Genomic DNA, 22,054 nt, shown 5'->3' with positions numbered 1-22,054 from the left:
AATACAACTACAAGAAAAGTATGTATAATGTATTGAAATAGAGTCGAAATATGAAATTCAAAATTTTGTTCATAAATATCAATCTTTAAATCAAAATTTCATAAAGAAAAATAAAAATTCATCTTGAAAAACATTTGTGCTAAAAAAAATTTCGCGTATTCGCAGAAGTTCGCGAGTTTAAGCTTGCGTTATTTTGATCTGGAAGGCTCGAAACATAAAAGTTTGCATTTGTCAGCTGAAGAACCGTTTTTCGCGAATCCGTGGTTGGGTATCCCCACTGATCTATTTTACCTCACTATTTATTATATGCAAGATGGTGAATAGCGCAGTTTAATGCATGGCCGCGATCTCGTCTTCACATTTGACTGAGTCGTCTTAATCGTTATCGTTCGTCGTGATGTCGACTTAATGGCGACCCATTTTTAATTTCTGCGTCTCTTATATATCGGCGGGTATTGTTAGACAGAGAAGGCTGTATGTGTAGATCAGAGAGATTTTATATCTGCATGTTCCCACTCTTTTCTACGAGAGGCTTCCACAACTGTTATCGTAACCGAAAACGCCGTAACGATGGGTTGTTTTCTAATTCCATACATGTTTATTCAGTGCGCTAAATCTGCTGTGTGGGACCATTGCTTCTCTTCTTCATTTGATATTTTGATTCGCCCATAGACCCCTCGCTTTCGGCCAAAATCGAACTCAGAACCCAGCACGGCAACCGCTAGACATGACACATTGAACTCATCGGGTTTGCAGCCATTTTTCTGACGCGGATAATTTAGATGGGAAGACCGGCTGAGCTGAGGCAGGCACGATGAGCTACAGGGTGTTGGTAGCCGGACGTGGTTTGTGCGCCCCCCCCCCCCGCGCGTCTAGCAGGCCCAATCAATAATTTAACACCGGACGGAGCTCTGCTGCCATCTATCAGTCTTCATGTGTCTGCCGTTCCTCGCGATCGAACTCGGCATGACAGAAACCTTGTCTATAGTGTTAACAGGATTTTCTGACTCGTTACTGTAGCCTGTGTCGTGCTATAGGCGTTGACATCTTGTCTACAATAATGGGCCATGTTTTGCAGAAAGAAACCAACCCTAGGCGGAGAGAGGGGAGAGAGGCAAAGCAAAACCATAGAATCCCCATATAACGGGGTTATGGGGGACATCATTTACCTTCTCCCAGTGGTATAGCTTGAACGTGGTACAGTATATCGGAATATGATTATTTAATAAAGGTATTTTCGGGGGGCATGTATCTTACACTTTCTTCCATATCCGCGTTGTTCGGACCGAGTTGTACAGGGCTTGAACTGTAGGTCTACTACAAATTATAATAGGGCATAACTTAAAACAATCTCCCTCTTTTTCTCTCTCATACAGAAACACAAGCATGCATCAATAAAACTACGTAACAGTGCTAACAGAAACTTTTTTTATGACGCTTACCTTCCTGAAGATATATCATATGCAATGTAAACTCTATTTTATTTAATCTCGTCTTTAAGTTCACACATTATACCGGGATCACTTTTCTTTTTTCTGCATTTTTGTGCAGTATGTTATTCATGTTTCTGCAAGTGGCGGCCTGAAGACCTGCAGACATCAAACACATGAATACAGGCTGTTACAAAAGAAACATTACAGTGCTTTCGTTCCTCAAATGAGGTAAAGAAATTCTTATATATTCAGAAATTTAAAATAAATATTATAGTCCGAACACATGATCTGAAGACAATTCGTCAGTTTAAGCACAGGAACTCAATCATTAACAAAAGCAAAAAAGATCTTTTGAATTCAATATTTTCTAACGCGAATAGAAAAAAGAAAACGTTCAGACAAGTTTGGGGGGGGGAAGTGCCCCCTCAAGGCCCCCCCCCCATAACTCCGCCTATGGAACCAATGCACATTACACTTAGTCATAAAAATTCACTTTAAATTTAAACGTGAGTGATAAATTCACAAGTAAATATAACTACATACTTATTGCTTTAACCAAAATTGATACTTTTGGAACCAAGAAGAATCGACGCCTGGACCTGCTGTATAAAAATATCAGGTAAGGAGATTTTTTCAGCCTACCGGTATTAATTGTACTTTAGCTTCGCCACTGCATAAGATATTCCCATTTGTTGAAAAAGATGAAGCGATATCCAGAGCCATGTCCCATGTTATCTAGGGTTCTTCTGCGAGTGCTGTACTCTTCTTATCAAGAATACTTCCCGTTTCACGAAATTTATTTACCAATCTTTGAGTCAAACATTTTGGAGTTCCGTTTTACCTTAAAAAATTCGAGACAGACTCGGAAAAAACAAAGTCTGTCGCGGCTAATGCAGGACGTCTGGTCACCTTGTTAAGATTGCATTCAGGAAGAACAATTTGGCGGCGTAAATGATGCTTTTGTTGCAGGAGTTGCTTTTCGTAAGTCGAAACCCCCCCCTCCCCCAAAAGAAGTTTGATTTCAACTTCGATTGTTGATGATTTTAACGAATTCAAGCTCTGGGGTAAAAGTAATATGCGTTACAAGAGCGGTATGTTGAAGTTTTCATGTTCGAGGAAAAGTTTGAAAAAGTGAAACGTAGTTGAGCTTTTTTAATTTCCGAGAATTGAAAGAAAACATACCGCTCGTGTATCGTACATTATTTTGTGCGAAGATCGTTTATTACATACCTGAAAGAGGAATTTCTAATTAGTTGCAATGAAATCTCCATCTTGGTTTCTGTTCAATGACGGCAATTTTGGAAAACAAAAATATCTATCTTCAACATTGTTGCTTTAAAATGTTTTCTGTGTTTGCATACTCCAGCAGGCCGTGATATACGTCTGTCTTTTTTTCCCCCCAGTCTATAAATGCGAACTTAAAACAAACGGCTTCCTTAATGTTACATGCATCAGAAATGCAGTAACTTTAGTGGAGTTGTAGAGTTTACTTAATTTTTGCAAATATTTAAAAACAATAATTAACAGTGCAATTTAGGTGAAATTGCAGTGGTAAGTTTCCAATTTATAATTATAACTATATTGAACGTCTCTAAAAATAATATGTTAAAAGCCTAAAGCAGTAAAATGAATGTCACTTAAGCGGTAAGAAGAGGAAAACTGTTACGTGTGTTAGGTTGGGAATACTGAATGTGGAATTTTAGACTTACCGCGTATTGGTTTTGTGCGGAAACCAAGCAAATAGGCACGATCTCGCACAAAAGAAGTTTCAATGCTTGAAGACGTAGGCTTACGTATGGCCACTGTTGTTGAGGTATTCTGAGCAACGCCCGGGGATTGTCTCTTAGCGAATTTCGTAAAAACTTCAGTGCTTAGCTTGCAGTCGAATGTATACATAATATAAAACTGCGACCAAGCTTCAAGGAAGCGATTTAATGTAAGTTTTTCATTTCTATGCCATGTGCATCTTCTTGTATTGTAAGCTTGATGCTGTTACAAGAGGCTTTAGCTATTTCCACTTCAAGCATGCACAGGGTTCCGAACTGGTGAGTGAAATTATGGTGACATAATAGTGAAATTTTCGTGTTAACCAAAGATTGAGACTTCATCTTTAAGTTTAAAACTTAAATAATCTTTGCGACAAAAAAACTTCATAAAATGCATTAAAATTCACGCCAATAATGCAATATAATGAAGTACCGTGTCGAAGTGCTTAAGGTACTCAGTGGTAAATTACGGTAAATTGTGTCGATTCATTGAAAACATTTTTAAATGTACATTAAATCGTTATTCTGGGTGATAGTTATTTCCTGATTACAAGAAATAAAGTATAAAGTTACTTTTTTATGTAGTGTAGTTTATCTTTATGAAAAAAAAAATACATTTCGAAATGTAGTCTCGTGAAGAGCAAGCGTGGGAATTAGCACAATGTTGACTAAAAGTAAAAAATGTTGAATCGAACGCAGATGACATTATTCATGCAAGAAGAGACCTGACTTCTCTCACCATGATTTACATTTTATTCACTTGTAATATAAGTTAGTGGCATTAAATGTGTGTCTCTTTTTCTAACAACTTCATATTTTCCTCCAAAAATTGCTTCTCTTAGGTAACTACCAACATAGGTTAAGGGTGTTTGAGAATAAGGTGCTTAGGAAAATATTTGGGGCTAAGCGGGATGAAGTTACAGGAGAATGGAGAAAGTTACACAACACAGAACTGCACGCATTGTATTCTTCACCTGACATAATTAGGAACATTAAATCCAGACGTTTGAGATGGGCAGGGCATGTAGCACGCATGGGCGAATCCAGAAAAGCATATAGAGTGTTAGTTGGGAGACCGGAGGGAAAAAGACCTTTAGGGAGGCCGAGACGTAGATGGGAGGATAATATTAAAATGGATCTGAGGGAGGTGGGGTATGATGATAGAGACTGGATTAATATTGCTCAGGATAGGGACCGATGGCGGGCTTATGTGAGGGCGGCAATGAACCTTCGGGTCCCTTAAAAGCCATTTGTAAGTAAGTATGTAAGTAAGGTAACTACCACATAGACGTCAACATTTTGAAAAGGCAGGGGATTCTTGGTTTCGTTTTTGAAAAACAGTAACAACATTTTAATCAATATGTGTAACATTTTGAAGTTACACTGGCTGTTAGTAAAGTACATTCACTCTTCATATCACTGTTATTTTATATAGTTCACTTGTTTAATTGTTCTGTTCTTAATAGTTTTCATTAATTCACATTATTAATGATACCCTCCTCATTGTTGCGTATTATGAGAAATGTTTGTGCGTGTGAATGAGGAAGGAGAAGCGGAAAGTGCGTACAGCTGGATGCTGGAGCTGTCGATCGCCATAGAGATGAGACAGTCGTGTATATTTCAGGATTAATAGATTAGGGTACTTGCAACTTTTTTAGCTAATCGAAATATTGCTAGTATATTCTTGGGCTACGTTTTTAAAGGAATATAAAAACTCAAAATAAAATGTTAAAATGTTGTCAGCACACAAGCTTATTCCTCGTCACCGCATACAAAAAAATTACAAATTCGACCAAGGTTAAAGATTACAACTATCAGTGCTTTGTAGAGGTCAACAGTTCACACCTGCAAAGGAACCGCGTGCTCACTTGAGTACAGGCAGTCAGCGGCCTTATCAGTTCGTTTCAAATTAATGTTATGTAAGTTTATGGAGCTCGTCTGCGATCAGTAATCGTACAAAATAAATAGAAAAAGAAAACTATTTTATTATAATGTGAAAAATTGATTCGTATTGTAGGGAGGATTTTATTACCAGACTGGCATATAGTTTGTTGGATGAAATTATGGAAGAAAAAAAAAAAGATATCCTAATTGATTATCGTACGACTGAGTAACCAGCGATCTGTCAAACTGCAGATGGTGTAATCAGGAAATAGTCGGGAGAGATTATTTTATATTCCACATATCTCGTAGCACCGAACCCTTGTCCTGTCGCTTCACAGTGTAATGTCCCGAATTAAGCATCCAAGGCAGACTTGATCAGTGCGTGCGGATTAGGTGAGTTTGGCTGTGCCTCTCAGCTGATTTGGAAGCCGGCATGTTTCTACGTCACTCTGACGTGATCAGCTGGTCGGGGGCTCGGGAGTACCGCTGACTTCCGATCACCCGACATGTAGAATGTACAGTGCAGTCAAGCGACACGTTACATAATAATAATAATAATAATAATAATAATAATAATAATAATATCATTATCATCGTACTAACCGACGGCATGTTTCCATTAATATCTAGCGGAATCAAATACAAAAAATAAATAGATAAAGAAAAAAAACGAAATTTAAGTAGTTCCTGAAATTGTCGTTTATATAAACTATTGTTGGCAAAGAGTCCACATTTTTACTGTGTAAGTTAGCAATTTTAATACACCTCGACGCTGAGAAAATAAGAACAATAATTCTGACTTATCATGCCTTTCAAAGGAAAATATTAATAACAGAACTGCTATATATCACCAGACATCTATCTTATAATTGGAGCATTCTGTATCATGCTTCAGTAATAAGTAGTTTGATATAGCCGGAGTTCTTCATGATGTAGTCAACATGGTGCTTGACGGAGTGACGTGAGTTATTCCCAAATAAAATAAAAATATACGGGTTTCGTGTGCACGTATAAAACTAAGCGACAAAGAATTAATACTAATAAACAATAATAATACTTTAAATGATAAAAAGTTATTATTATTATTATTATTATTATTATTATTATTATTATTATTATTATTATTATTATTATTATTATTATTATTATTATTGTGTATGGCGGGCCTTTTACAGGTTATCTCTAGCAATGATTAAAAACAAAGCCTTCCTAGACAGAAATTAATTGTTGCATAATTATCTCAAGTTTTTGGCGAATTTGCGTTGTCCTCTGTTCGTGTGCTTATTAAATACAAACTCGACCGCTGCTGTACCATCGCGCTCGTGCCCTCACACGTCGCTATTTTGTTTGATCGCAGCGCTGTCTGGCGGCGTGTGCCACGAACTCGCTGTCATAGTCAAGATGGTGGCCAGTCCGGCGGCGAGTGTCTGCTGTGTAGACTTTTCTGCTTAGAGGATTTCGGATCCAACCACAAAAACAAGAAGATTCAACCTTTCCACGTTAGTTTTTTGAGAGTAGTGCAACTTTCCGCGGTGGCCTTGGAGTGCAGTGCAGTGGGGATGGCGCAGTGACGGGTCGGCACACCCCTGCGACTTGTCAACGAAGCAGTGTTGTAACCTTGAAAACATGGCAGTCAGGATGGAAAATGCGGCGGCAGCGCCCAGGAAGCTCAACTATAAGATGATGGTAAAGTTATTTTTCTCTTGTTTTTAGTCGGCAGATTCGTTGCTAGGACTTTGGATATTTCTTTTGTCTCCCTCTTCACGTCTACTCCTCCCACTTCTGCCCGATACTATCTGTTGCGCTTTTCGAGCTAGACGATCAGTTTGACATTTGCTCCCTCTATAATTTTTTTTTGTCAATTCGACCCCACCCAGTTTTTGCGTATAATAAGGTTTTTGAACCCACTCAATTAATCCCTTTCGCACCTTTCTTGGGAGGAAAATATATACATATACGTATGTACACATTTTGTGTATTTGAATGCGAGAGAATAATTGGTGTTTCTTCATTGGTAGGAATTTTATGTGTAATGTGTCCGCGTCCATTCTCCGCCTTTTCGACTTTCTCTGGATCATCGTATCGACGTGGAAGCCAGTGGTGGTGAATGGTGATGCAGCAGCTGGTAGATGGGTCATTCCACTTTACGAAGTCACTCCCACCGGCTGCGGAGCGAGGAATGACGCAGGCAAATTATCAACAGTGAACATGCAGGGGCGGTCCGGACCGTGCTGAAAACGCATGTCACTGTCACGAAATCACAGCTTTTCAGGGGAAAAAAAATTCCTTTCGGCAAAGAAATGTGTGCACTGTTACCGATAGAGGAGCGAATTGCGACAGGAAGTGTGTTCGGTTCAAGGTCCATGTCAACACGTGAATGAAGTGTGTCAGAGCCCCATGTGACGTCATCATTGCGCTCTCATGTTTCGGAAGTGTATGTCTATACCGGAATTTGAGTTGCTAGTTTTCCGCGTCCTAAGCTGGTAGTTAGGAGTCCGAGCCAGGAGGATGTGGTGGATGTTTCGTTATCTCTGCTGTCACCATCGTGTGTTGCACCTCACTAACAAGTCCTACCGTTAACGGCACATCATGCAAGGTAATGTGACATGCAATCGACCGTAACATTATTGACTTATAAAGATCACGGGGTATCCCGCTTTATTCGCTTCTCCTCTCGTGACTTCCTATTTCTTGCATTCTTTCTTTCTTTGAATTTCATTACCAGAATATCCACTTTTTTTTTATCGTTGTTGAAAGAGAAAATGTATTTTTTCGCTGCCTGTCATTTCCTAAAAGATTTATGGTCCTGTTAAAGAACAAAATAATTGAAGAATCCGTAGTAACTTGAAATTAGAACAAGTATATAAGGAACCTAATATAGTAACTTCAATAAAAATTAGAAGACTTGAATGGGTAGGTCACTTAATTAGAATGGAGGACGAAAGAATGGCGAAGATGATCTACACTGGAACACAGGAGGGAAAGAGAGATAGGGGTCGTCCAGATTGAGATGGTTAGACTGTATTGAGGAAGATTTGAGGAAAGTGGGGATAAGGAGATGGAGGAAGAGGGCAGAGGACAGAAGTGATTGGGCTGTTGTTTTGAAGGAGGCTTTAGCTAAACTATAAGAGCTGTATGCCAAAAGAAGAAGTCATTTCGTAAATTGTATGTTCGCACTCAGTACCCAAGCAGTGAGGGTGTACATATTAATGTGAGAGATTTTAATCATTTCATCTTTGGAAGGCTGGGGCAAAAACATATCCCAAAACTGTTGCCGTACTAGTGATTTCTGTGCCTAGGTGCGTGCGGTAATTTTATGTGTGTCACGTCCCAGTCAAGCAGCAGTGATTTATGTGGACGTGCGTCTCGCTAGTCAAAGCATTGCCTACGAAATGCTCGATTTTGTAATTTTTATCGTGTTTTCTTTGGAACTTGCAATATAATTCTTATTTTAGTGTAGACCTAGTCATTGATACTGTTTCTCCTGGCATTGGTTTTCAGCTGATGTTTCAAGTCTTATCTCTACTGATAATGCTGCAATAACCTTGTATTTTATTTTGTTTTCTGCGTTGTCATAGGAATTGATATAATTATTGGTTTTCATTTGTTTGATACTTTAACCCCAGTTTTTTTTTGCAATAATTGTGCTTTTGTTATTTTACTAATGCAGGCTTGTTCGTTTTGGAATGTACGTTACTTGTCAGAAAACATATACAGTATTAACGTAATTGTCGTTCTTAGAACTGGATTGCACCGTTGTATCCCGACATCTTTTCAGTTCCTTAAGAAATGTTTTGGAAAATAAACAGATTCAATAATATTTGCCCAAGTTACAACAGGCTGAAAGTCTAACGCAGGGTTTATGAAGCTTGTGCAGTACTGTGGACATTGTCAGTTCGGGAGCTGGCGAATAGGGGCGTGGTTTAAGTAGCTGTTATAGTTTAGGAAGGTGTAACTAATATACCGGTTTACACAGTGTGAAGCACGTATCGTGAAGTGATAATGCGACATGTAGTTAACTACTTAGGCCATTGGTTCGCAACCTTTTGAGGGCCACGGATCCATATTTCAATTCGACGATAATTTAGGGTAGTATTCATGTAATATCCATTAAACATTTGCATAATGTAGAGAATTAAACATCCTTAAGGCCCATTCACAATGAAAATTAAACATAACGTAAGCATAAAACCTTGTGTCCATGTTATTTAATGAAAGCATTCACAATGAATTACATAAGCATAAACTTAATCTTAATCATAAGACGTTAACATGAAAGTTTGCAAACTCCAAACTTTCATGCTTATGTTTATGCGATTTGGAAACAGTACACAAGCGGAAAGCGTGTTTTCAATTTTTGTTTAACATCTCATGGGCTTTGCCTACAGGCAATATTTTGATCTATTGGCCGTGATGATAGCTAGGCGCGCAACATGGAATCATATGACGAAAAGTTGATTATTTTACATCTCCGTTTCTTTGATTTCAAGTATTTGAAAGCCATGTTAGTTATTAGAAACATAAATTGAATAGCTACATCGTCAGTCATTGTGCAATTCTCCGTTTTTATGTAATATATTCTGTAGTTTTGTTGATTCGGTATGTTTGTTTCCACACACGTGTTATGTTTAATTTTCATTGTGAATGGGCCTTGGCTACTTAAGTTTGTGGCATATGTTTATGTGCTTATGTTAATGTTTACGTTATGTTTAATTTTTATTGTGAATGAGCCTTTATTCCATTTATTGCGTGTGATCTGAAAATACGTAAATACAAAGTTGCCTGACATTATATACGGGTTGTCTTTGCTTTTGTAGGCTATGTTACGATACAGGTTGGGAAGTGCTTTTTACAAAATCAAGGAGAAGTTTGAAAAATGAGGCAGAGCGAGTTTTTTTCCCTTCGAGATTTTGTAATGCACTTCACAAACGTGTATTGTACATTTTTTGCACGATGATATTTTTAAAATTGCAAATACAATATACTTTTGATTGAAAATTTAGAGCAGTATTATTCCATGGCCTTCGCAAAACTGCACTGTAATGGTAACTAAATAACAAAAGGTGCACTGTAATGGGTCCTTTTCAGTATAGTTTTATGTTGTGAAGAATGGTTTCCTAGCTACAAGTTTCTGTGTGGGAATTCTAAGTTTCAAGGCCAAACAACAATAACGGTAAATACAGAAAAAAAACACGACTGTGCAAAAAGATTTTTTTAGACCCACAATAAGGTTATCTCATTGGGATGACTGATACAGCTTTGCGAAGTCTGGCTCTACCTCAACGTCTGTATTACTTCTGTATTCTTCAAGAAGATACGACAGAAAATGTATCACACACAGGAATGATTATGTTGTATTGCAATCTGGAAACATTGGAATAGCAATATAGGTAGTGCATGCAAGGAAAATTGCAACTGGGACATTATAAGAGACGCGGTTTTTAAACTCGAACCACAGGGTAATTGTAGTTGTTTTATACCGGGCAAACTGTTATCAACAGTAATCTCACTAGACGTTTTGATTTATCTAGAGAAAATCAAAACTCGAATGGGTTTTAATTGACTATTACATGATTAGAAGAAAGTATATAAAGATTAGAAGTAACGAAGTACTCTAATACAATAAAATATTAATTGACTTACGAAAATACAACTGTCTTCAAATGTATTATTGTACCATCTCAACATTACAAATATTACGCTAGATGCATGCTAGATGGCAGTAGTGAGCAATGCCTTCTCGTCGAGAAGTTCTCGATCTATTATACACGATGGCAATGTTACTAGTCAAGAAGGCTTTGTTGATTCAGTTTCATTTTTATTAAGACAGTTGCATTCCACTTCAATTATCCGAATCCCAGTAATCAACGTCACTTGATAGATGATTTTCAATAAATCTTAATATTAAACAATCTCTGATACGTGACTATCCATAATATCATATAGCAGAAGCTATAACATAACCTAACTAATATACACAAGTGTTAGAAAAGTTTTAATTAACGACGATGACATAAAAAATAAATACGAATAATTTTAAAAGGAATAATTATTGAATGTACAATTTTCAAATTTGAATGTGCTTGGTGCTTCAATTGATGTTATATTGGACGTGTGCGTAATAGAAGTGGAACTCGTTGATTTAGGCCTACATGGTGTATTCAACTTATTCAGGATTTCCGAATGGTGCTCTTCATTTATTTGTAAATCGGATTTCAGAAGATGCATAGGTATGATAAGTGATTTTTATTAATTCTTGTTCTTGAAAGCCAATGCGAGTCATATTTGAAACTGCTGTGCATCGACTGGAGTGGTTTGTAATTTTATATATATTTTTGACGTCCAGACCAGCGCAGTTTCAAATGTTGGCAAACAAAGAAACAAATGCTAGGGACGCGATAAAATTAAACAAATGCTAGGGATGCGATAAAATTAAACAAATGCTAGGGACGCGATAAAATTGTGCGATAAGCAGCCATGATTGGTTGAAATACGTCCTTTCGTACCGTTTTATTGGTCAAAAGTAGTATGACGTAGTAAGAGTGTAATAGTCACCAAAAAACGATTTTTCATGTAATTGTTTTTGCAGTTGCAGAAATAAAAGTATTCCTTTAATTTTAAGATCGGTCAATGAAGATGTTTTTTTTTTTCTTTTTACTTCCAGAAGAATGGGACGCAAGTTAATGTGTTGCTAGAAAATCACTGAGCGTGAAAATGACCCTAATTCTTCATTGCTACCTTAGCTACACCACAAATTTAATTTATTTATCGATGCTTGAGTCTTATCCTGAACTGTGAACAACAGTTAAAGTTAGACCCTGAAGGTGGGGATTTAAAAATTTTAAATGTTGGACAGGTACGCAAGACTTGCAAGCCATTCCTGTTAAACTGTGTCTCAAAAGTCTGAAACAAGGAAAAAAAATATTCCTCCCATCTGATAAAATCAGAGAACATGATATAGTAGAGCTTTGTCAGTTAAGATACCGTTTGAAAAGATAATTTGGTTCCGCGAAACACAGATTGGGAATCGCTGGCCGAGACTTGAAAATTGTGCTGATCCCAAGCATTGCTGGAATAACATTGTGTGAAGTCATTCCTGTACCAGCACCGCTTCATGGAAGTTAATACACTCGTAGTAAAATAATAACTTACCAAGAGCAAAAAGCTGCACAAAACTGAATAAAATAAGAAATTAGATATAAGACATGAGTTCAGTAGTTGAGAAGGTCGTGGAATGTTTGTTTGGAGTGAGCAGTGCGACATGCCTACTGTAATGCGTTGAGTTAAATAGTTGCAAATGAGCAACGGCGTTTTGTCATTTTGTACTATTAATGCCAATATTTCTGAAAGTCAGATTCAAACTTCGACATGTCGTGTTTCTCGCACGTCATCAGCTTGTGAACAATCCCATACATGTTATAGGTGGCGTCACCTTCGCTTCTTCGTAGCTCTGATAATGTTTTGTTACAATAATTAATTAATGCAAGCGAGTTAAAACGGCAAGGTTTCCATAGCAACTGGGAGCGTGGAATGCCTTGCATTGCGTAACGTGGGCCGAAGTGACGATGCACTTATTCGCTCCTTCACTATAGAGCTATTTTCATGAAATTCAGAAGCCTGTGGTGGATGTATACCTGAGCAGCAGAGAGCCCATGTTTCATAACCTACCAGGAAATATAATAGTAATAATAATAATAATAATAATAAATACATACATACATACATACATACAAATGGCTTTTAAGGAACCCGAAGGTTCATTGCCGCCCTCACATAAGCCCGCCATCGGTTCCTATTCTGTGCAAGATTAATCCAGTCCCTATCATCATATCCCACCTCCCTCAAATCCATTTTAATATTATCCTCCCATCTACGTCTCGGCCTCCCCAAAGGTCTTTTTCCCTCCGATCTCCCAACTAACACTCTATATGCATTCCTGGATTCGCCCATACGTGCTACATGCCCTGCCCATCGCAAACGTCTGGATTTAATGTTCCTAATTATATCAGGCGAAGAATACAATAATAATAATAATGTAACAGTTCCGTATAGTACACAACATTCCATACTGGATAATAATTAACAAAGCAACATCTTCACCACGATTTGTGACTTTACCATTATTGACAGTAGGTATATCAGTCATTTTAACTTCATAAAATGTCAGATGGAACTATGATGTATTTAGTACTATCATTCTATCCAAAGGCTGTCCATTTTGGTGCAAGGATAATTCGTTTAACATGTTTTTAATTGCTATTGTATTCAGATAATAAAAATGCCATAATTTTGGTCCAGAGAGCACATATTTTGGTGCAAGAATAATTCCTTTAACATGTTACTTAATGGCTATTGTAGTGTATGCAGGTAACTAAAATATAATCATTTTGGTCAGGGTGCATCCGTTTTTTGGTGCAAAGAGAATTCGTTTAACACGTTTCTAAGTTAGTCTCGAATACATTCTGTAATTAATTATTTCAAAAGAATGTGAATATAGCGTGGATTGTGCACGAAGATTTTTTTGTGCATAATTGTTTACGGAAATAAAGACAAATAAAGTGTAATGTGGCACGTAAACATTATATTAAGAAGTGCAGGAAACAGCCATGAATAATATTCGTCGTTCTCAATGATCTTGGAATAGAAAATAACAATAAAATAGAAATTTCATATTGGTGAGGGTGTCATAAACAGCAATTAGAACCTGTAATAAAAAAGTGTGCCTCACGGAATAACTGGACTCACTGCGGGGCTTCCTGACGTGTTGTCAACACTGCGAAGACGTTACACGTACTCTCATCGAATGGAGATAAATCTATCCCCATGTCGAGAATCGAACCTCGCGAATAGTGGCGGACCCACAAGGTATGGCAAGAAGTCAGTTGCCGTGAAAATACGAATTACGGGATTTGACCTGCTTGCTGCCGTCAGACAGTTGGAACCTCATAAGTGACACCAATAAGGCACCACTCATGAGGTAACTAAGCCAGGAGATAATGGGGTCGGGTGGTCGGTTTCTTTTCCCCTCTATTGCATACATATTACATTAATCACACTTAAGATGTATATAAACAAATTGTTCTTCCTCTGAACATAACATTTGGAGGGAGTCCATCTGTGTGTAGGCAACAATTTACACGACAGTTCACATGTACAGGGGCTCTTGTTTACTGTAAATGCGACACATACAATAAGGGAGCTCCAGATTTTATTTCCGTATCTATACTTATCTGACAGAACCTCAGAATCAAATGCTGGTAGAAATGTACAGTCTTGGAAAAAAGTTTTGTCGCACAGATAATTTATAGGCGGTACGCATGATCAGATATACTGTACAACGAAACAAATATAATTTTATTACCTCAACTAGGGTTACCATAAGAAGAATTTCTATAGGAGGACATGGAATCTAAAATATGCTGAAAAAAAAAAGGAGGATTTTTTAGAAACTGGTATGAACAATTAAAGATAAAAACAACGACTCACCTTAGTTTTCTGACTAGATGCTGGATCAGTATTACATCGATGGAGCACAAGAGCCTGACGAGACAAACTTACATCTTGCAACCAGTGCGGGAAGTGAGACGGTATGCGTCGGTATAGAATACCGCCACTGGTTTATATGGTCCGAAAACATACCGTTAATGAAAACTGACATATCGTCACTGACAAAATGCGATCCGTAAAAATTTGTTTATACATTTCTTCACAGCAAAGAGTAGGTCTACTATCTGTTTGCTTCGTAAATCTAAACCACAGCCTTCTGGAACTGTATTCAACGTGTAATAACTAGATCATTGAGTTCTATAATATTGAGATCACTGATTTAGATACGCTTATTTGATAAGTCAACCCCTGGCTTAGAGAAGGCTGTGGTCCGTAGCTTGTGGTGGCTGTTATTGCCAATTTAGTGACTGTCACTTTTGATGTTGCACTTCTTATAATTAAATCAGGCACTTTGAAGCTTTAGCATTATTTTAAATGATAAGTCTCAAAGGACAGACATACATTGTGCGAATATCATAAACTACAACGCAGAGTGAACCGTTGAATTCAGGGGGTTATTGTTTAATATAATTTTGTCCATTTTTGCTTTTCGACATAAAATTGTTTTGTATGAAAAATTGCATAGCGTGTTTCGAGAAACTATTGAATTAATTTCCAATATGCTCAGTCAATTTAAGAGAGCAGTGTATTATGATAATAAATGATTGAAAGAATTTTAGTTTTGTCCTTTAAATGTGCAGAAATTTGATGCGAACAAAACGTAATATTGTAAAAGTCCTTTGCTGAACGAAATGTTACATTTGTTCAGATCAAATTTTGCATATTTAAAGGACAAAACTAAAATTCTTTCTATCACTTCTTATCGTAATACACTGCTCTAGTATATTGACTGATCTTGTTGGGAATTAAATCACTGGCTCTTTCTAAACACGCTGTGTAATGTTTCATATAAAACAATTTTTATCTCGGAAAGGAAGTAAAAACGAACAAAATTTTGTTGAACTTTTTTGTTTGAAATTCTCAGAGACTAACCCCTGAAATTAATGGCATTACTCAGGTTCATCCTGTGTATAGCTCCGGCAGCTGCCTCCTGATTGGTAGCTCAGCTCCAGTTCCGCTGTAACTTACTACCAAATGCTTGGAATCACACCGTTCTTGCACTAAAGAGTGGATATATTTCTTAACGTATGAAACAAGCAGAACGTTAATTTGATAAAATAAAGTGGAGCCAGCCCCCTTTTGCAGAGAGCCCTTCAATTTCTAAACGTAATAACTTCCAAGTTCTTGTGCAGGGCGGTAACACTTCTGATCCGATATTTTTATTATAAATAATTCACTTTCGTCTCAAACATTCCAGCAGAATTTAAAATTGAAATGCAAAATAATTAGGCCGAAAGAAGATTTTACATAAAATAAGGACCAAGTTGCGAGAACAGTTAGCTTTATGGTAGCATTTGTTCGCTGAGCTAACGTCGTCACTGTAATGGAAATGTCCATTCCATGTTAATTTTGACATAATCACTAAAATATTGCAGTCAGTTTTTTGTGGATTACGACAAGTTATAATTAATTTTATGGTCATTGGCATATCACAACCAAATATTGTTCCTGTGTGTTCTGTAACATTCCAGATTTTCTAATTTAAAAGTTAATAAAATTATTTATTTATTTACATATTGGTTTAGTTATTTATTTACTTATCTATTATACGAGTCTGAGATTACCGACCCTGAGAGGAATGCAGGACGGTTGTATCAAGTCTTCACTTGACGCCACGCCCCTATTCCAGAACTGATAACAGACACAGTTTAAGCTACAAACATATGACTCATAACTATGCCACACATATAGGAGCCATACACAATATAAAACGAATTTGTTTTACATTCAGTGTTGCCAAATTGGAGATTGTCACGAGTTCTGGTGTTTTTGGAAAGCTACTTGGTGCCAAAAAATGTCATTTAGCGACATGTCGAAATTCTTGTCTTTTAAAAGTAAGTCTAGTGATAAATCTGGGGTATTGTAAGCACAAAATTAATATGTGATTTATTTTGGTTTTTCTTTTAGTTAACCTCAAATCTTAATTGATTGAGGAAAGGTTGGCATCACTTAGCATTTCAAAATAATGTGTAACGTCCCCACGTGGGGATTCCCCTTCCTATTAACTCAAAGAATAGGAGTTACGAGGTCATGAGCATGAGGCAACAGAAAGTAGGTACAGAACTTCCATTTCAGTAGCCGTTCGCTTTGTTAATCCCTACGCAACGGCCCTTTCAAACTGTTAGCAGTATTTTATAAGAGAAGTGCAGTGTGGAGTTGTCTTTGTGGTAGTGAAAATCCCTTTTTTTGAGCATGCTTGGATTCGACAAAATCTAAATTGCGAAATAGAATGAAGTTTGAAACACTTCATGGTATTGTGTGCTTTAAATTCGGCTTGAGAAAAGTCAACAAATCGGTAGGCTACCCTTACAGTCATATGCGTCCGCAGCGATAACTTCTCTACAGGAGGATCTCGTCTTTGGAGAGGAAATCTTCTAAGCCTTAAGGTGTAATTATTTTTGAGTAATGGGACATATCTTTTATTTGTATTTTAACACACATGTTCCCACATAAGTAAAATTAATAAACTTAGCCAAGGAGTCTGCTTGATCACTTCCATAGAGTGACAGTGACAGGTATCCACTGGAGAGCAACTGACAGTCTTTTGTTTCTGTTGAACCAGGCCGAAAAGTCTAATTGATTGGATAGCCATTCTAGAGTCGCAGAGGATGACTAAGTTGTAATGCCTGAACAGGCTACTATGCACGCATTCAAGTGTCCGGCTATTTTGGATCCATCGGTGAAGATGTGGGATCCTGGGCGTCTGGTGTGACTTGCTGAATGCTATGGAGGATCTAACAGTGGTCATTTCAAGAAGGTTTTGGAGATTTACCAATGGTTGGCTGCCTATTTTTAGATGAAGTTTTGATTTCAGACTGAATAAAGCCTTCATTTGTGTTGTAACATAACTGCGCCACAATTCATCTGAGCTCTTAAGAATTGTTTCATGGAGAAGAAGTGCTCTTTCTCCAGTCGGGATTAGCGTTGCACCCTTAGGTGCTGTTAATATTCGAAACGCTTGATTTTGAAGTAACACTGTATTGTCCGCGGTAGTATTATGATTTGTAAAATTACATTTTTTTAAATTTCATTTTCTGTGGTTTGCTAAATTGTGTTGTGCAACTCACAATTTTTTTTTTTTTTTTTTTTTTTTTTTTTTTTTTTTTGTTTTGAAGGCAGCCATTGCTTCTTGTTTAATTTTGGAGGGAATTACATGTTCGTTATAGATTCTTCAGTTTTTATGCTAAATATATTAAGCACATTTGCCTTAGCATAGTTAATAGGCGTTGATATCACACTCACAATCTTCATACAAAACGTGAATAATAAATGTTTTTCATACATTTAGAATAATTAGTACGTGTTTATCATTTTATATAAACATTATGTATATGCAGATATCATGGTATGTCATTAAAATTTTTAAACAATGTCACAACCGTCACATACGTTTAAAGAAATATCCACTACGCAGAGCTATAGCATAATATCACTTAGGAATATAGTAATAATAACCACCTCCATGTTAAAAAAAAAACTAAGTTGTAAATTACCAACTTGACTAGTTTCAGCTTCGTATCAGCCATCTTCAGAATTAGTGAGGTCCTTCTGGCTTTTCGGTTGGATATATAGGATTTCAGTGTCTGTTTCTATGTTGCTGTAGCTGTGGTTGGTGTATGTGATTTGTTCTGCTCATTTGGAGATATGTGATTTGCAAATATACTATAATAATAATAATAATAATAATAATAATAATAATAATAATAATAATTCGTGGCGCTACAGCCCACGAAGGGCCAAGACCAACCAGCCGGCTGCTGGCCTCACGGCCACATGCCGAAGCAGAGGTGGACGATCATCCAATCAGAATAGAGGTATCGTGTGGTTAGCACGACTGCAAATACTATAGGCTCCAACATGTGTGTCGGTATATTTCGTACTATAATTTAATACAACTTATTTTTTATTTTAACTCATGAAAATGGTTATTATAACAATATTCCTAAAAAGTGTGCAATCAAAATGTAACACCATATATATGAGCCCTTACGCGTTGCTATCTAATGTATCAGGAAAAAAAAGGTGGATATTATTTATTCCAAAACCTCACAGAAGTCATGCCTTAAAGAACTCTTGTGGGAACTTTGTCATAAAATGGTCACAACCGCCACAAAAAAGTATGTTTTGTAGGATCGACAATCTCTTTTATAATTATGTTATGTTAGAGATTTTGAAGTAGTTTTGTAAATACTGTGCAAATACATTTTTAACAAATTTGAACATGTAGTTTATTATTTTAAAATATTTTCTTTCGTGAATTATAGTACAAATGTCACAACCGTCACAGTGGAATTACCCATATACAGAAACCACAAGATAACATTAAAGACGCATATGTTTCACGTGTGTGTTTTCGCAATATCTAATACGTTACAAGTCATTTATGTCTGCTCAAAGAAATATTTTCCACTTTACTGCACTGACGAATGGAGTCAAATTGTAAGTTGTGAGCATTACAGTGACTGATCTTTCGAGCTGTATAATTTGTAGCGACCACAGAAATGTTACGGAATAGAATATCGGTTGTAGATTTTGCGCATGTGGTTTCTCTCTCCTTTGCACTGCGGTGTAATGCTGGGTGCATATCTACAGGGAAAATACACAAGAAGGACATCACACAATATCTGGCCGGTGATCAGCAAACGGACAAACGTCTTCCGTTTTGTAAGTCCAGAGCATCTGAAATCGTAGAACAAGTGACTAAATTTAATGATGTAGGTGGCAATGCCTCTGATAGGCACGGACGTTGAACTGCAGATGCTAAGATTGGAAGTAATTGAAACTGGCGTAGTGTTATCACTTACCAGAATCAGGGACACGGAAAACAAGAAATAAGGGATGCTGTGCAGAGCGTTTGGGGTCTGCGAAGTGAGTTAAACTTGTCCATTGCTATTCCCTTACTGTTTTCTATATTATCTACATTTATTTACATTTTGTATTATTTTCATATTATTTACACAAAGTCAAAGTGCAAAAGATGATCACAGAGAATAGATGATTCAGTAAGTATCCTGTGATCAAACCTGGTCTAACGCTGTTTTATGATTATTGCACCGTCACTCTGTTGACATATCAAAAAATTAATTAAATTTCTGCCTTGAACATTCATAGTGAAGTAATTTCTCCGTTTCGTCACATATTGGAAGCATGTCTCTGAGACTGTGCGAAAATATCTTTCAATCCAGACTAAATCCAACAATCTCATTGGAACGAAAATCAGCTGTAAATGTCTACTATGCCATGAAATCGGGATATTTTGATGTGTGCAAATTATTTCGGGACACGGGACGCAATGGTCGAGATCAGGACCGCCCCTGGAAAAACGGGACGGTTTGCAAGCCTAGTGATAGAACACGATGGATTGCCGACATGAAAATAGTTAATGTTAATTTAAATACAAATAATGTTGGTGGCCGTCATTTCTCTATACTTATGAGGTACAAAATGGTACGTTATTTTATCGTCACACTCAAAAGGTGAATGTCGACAATCATTTGATACCCAACGCTCACCGCGTGTTCACTATTTTACTCGTTTGTTTCCCGCGCCAATTGTTATATCTACAAAGTAATTTGGATCAGTGAAGGGAGAGGTCGAGATCGAGGTCGGCATTCAGGTCTTATCTTCACCTTAAAAGCGTGCAGTATATCGATATCTTGTAAGAAAGAAAAAACTCGGTCAATGTTGCTAGCGAGATCTGCGAGTGATAGTTTGTAGTACAGTTAACAGTAACTCTTTGATTTGACGACGTTAACCATTTGAGTGAGACGATAACTGAGATCTTTAAATGATATGGGCATAGTTTTGAAATGTATATAAGTGTAAATATATGTAAATGATAATTGTACTTAAATGTAGATAATAAGTGTAAATAAATGCAAATACTGTAATAAATGTAGGTAATATGGAAAACAGTAAGTGATAGCGATAGACATGTTTAAGCTCTTATCTCCTTAATCTGACTTCGTAGACCACAGGTTCGCTGTCTCAAAAAGTTCTGTAGAGCATCCCCTATTTCCTGTTTAATTCTGTACGTCTTACGGAATCACCCTGTATTATGTGATAATTTCCTCAAAGTTAGATAGTCAAGGCCAATGGTCTGTTAATAGGCACAGCTGGATAATTCTGTTCCTAATAGGTGACTGAAGTGTGGATGTCACCTGAAGGCCTCCCCTCCCTCGCCGACTCATCTGCTGCTTATGACATCATGTGTCTGCCCTCCCACAACAGTTGGCAGCACATCCGGCCGTCGAATTCGCGGAGCACATCTTACATACTGGAAAATTAGCCTTTCACATTGATAATCTCCATCGATCGTGCTGTGAGAAACCTTCCAAGTCTTTTCTGAGTTCAGATTTTAATGCTATTTCGAGGTTCCAACTGTAGTTTGACGAATCGGCTCTCCCACCAATACACGGAAATGCGTGCACAGTGTGTGGAAGTCAAGTCAGGGGTTAGAGAATATGCGGTTTTCAGCGTATATACAAACAACACAAAATACTGTTTGTTTGAACGGAGTTTTCGGGTAGACAGGTTTCTCATTGCACCATTACTCCTGTCACCCGACTTGCCTCGTACATTGAGCGCCTGAATTCCCTGATATGCTGTTGCTAGGCAACCAGACTGAAGCTCCTGCTATCTGTGGCCGCTTATCTCTTATCTGGCAGGACGTTTCCTCTCTGTGATGACGCCTTTCAAACCTCACAGGCCTGTGTTCATGTTGGCTAAGACACAAACCAGGGTTGCCAATTGAGTATTAAGGTAGTCACGTATTTTGGAAAAGCTTTGGCCAACTTCTTTTCTTAATTTAGCAATGTCTAGTCATATTCATTTGTGACATTTTTATTGTGGATTTCAGCACAACAGGTTATGAAAATATTTGGAATTTAGGTCATTTTGTAAAATAATTCTTACATTATTTACGAGTAAAAGTAATTGGGCTTCCTTGTTTACGACTAAAAATGTCGATTCGACTGTTCTCACGAGTTCGTCTCCCTAATGTTTGCTTATAACTCCTGAGTGGCGTTTAACATTGAAGGGGATGATGATGATGATGATGATGATGATGATGATGATGATGATGATGACGATGATAAAATGATGGCATATATTTTTGTTACGTGAGTTCTAAATAATTGTTACGTAAGTTAGCCCTTTATCCTTCTCCTTATCTCTTAGCTGTAAAAAGTATTTTGTTTGTGTTTACACACATGACTAGCTGCACTGACTTCTGATTTCTGGCCATTTTCGTCTGCAGGCGTTGGTAAACCTGACAAACATTTTCATGAGATTCATTCACGTCAT

The 22,054-nt window shown here is 37.3% G+C and overlaps 1 protein-coding gene across 9 annotated transcripts in view; it reads left to right on the top strand.

Annotated features, from left to right (window-relative positions):
* shep (alan shepard) overlaps window positions 1-22,054 on the top strand; it is a 103,848-nt gene that overhangs the window by 23,879 nt on the left and 57,915 nt on the right. The window contains exon 1 of one of the 9 annotated variants that reach the window (XM_069827221.1): window positions 6,445-6,769. The exons of 7 other annotated variants lie outside the window; for them this stretch is intronic. In XM_069827221.1, coding sequence (XP_069683322.1) covers window positions 6,710-6,769 — 60 coding nt within the window. In that variant the 5' untranslated portion in view covers window positions 6,445-6,709. Of the gene's footprint in view, window positions 1-6,444; window positions 6,770-7,529; window positions 7,680-22,054 lie in introns of those variants that run through there. One more of the 9 variants, XM_069827223.1, reaches the window with a different exon arrangement.

The sequence above is a fragment of the Periplaneta americana genome, chromosome 6, assembly GCF_040183065.1.
Source record: "Periplaneta americana isolate PAMFEO1 chromosome 6, P.americana_PAMFEO1_priV1, whole genome shotgun sequence".
NCBI classification, from domain to species: Eukaryota; Metazoa; Arthropoda; class Insecta; order Blattodea; family Blattidae; genus Periplaneta; species Periplaneta americana.
The sequence above is the reverse complement of the archived record's forward strand: the minus strand, read 5'-3'. Positions and strand labels throughout refer to the sequence as shown.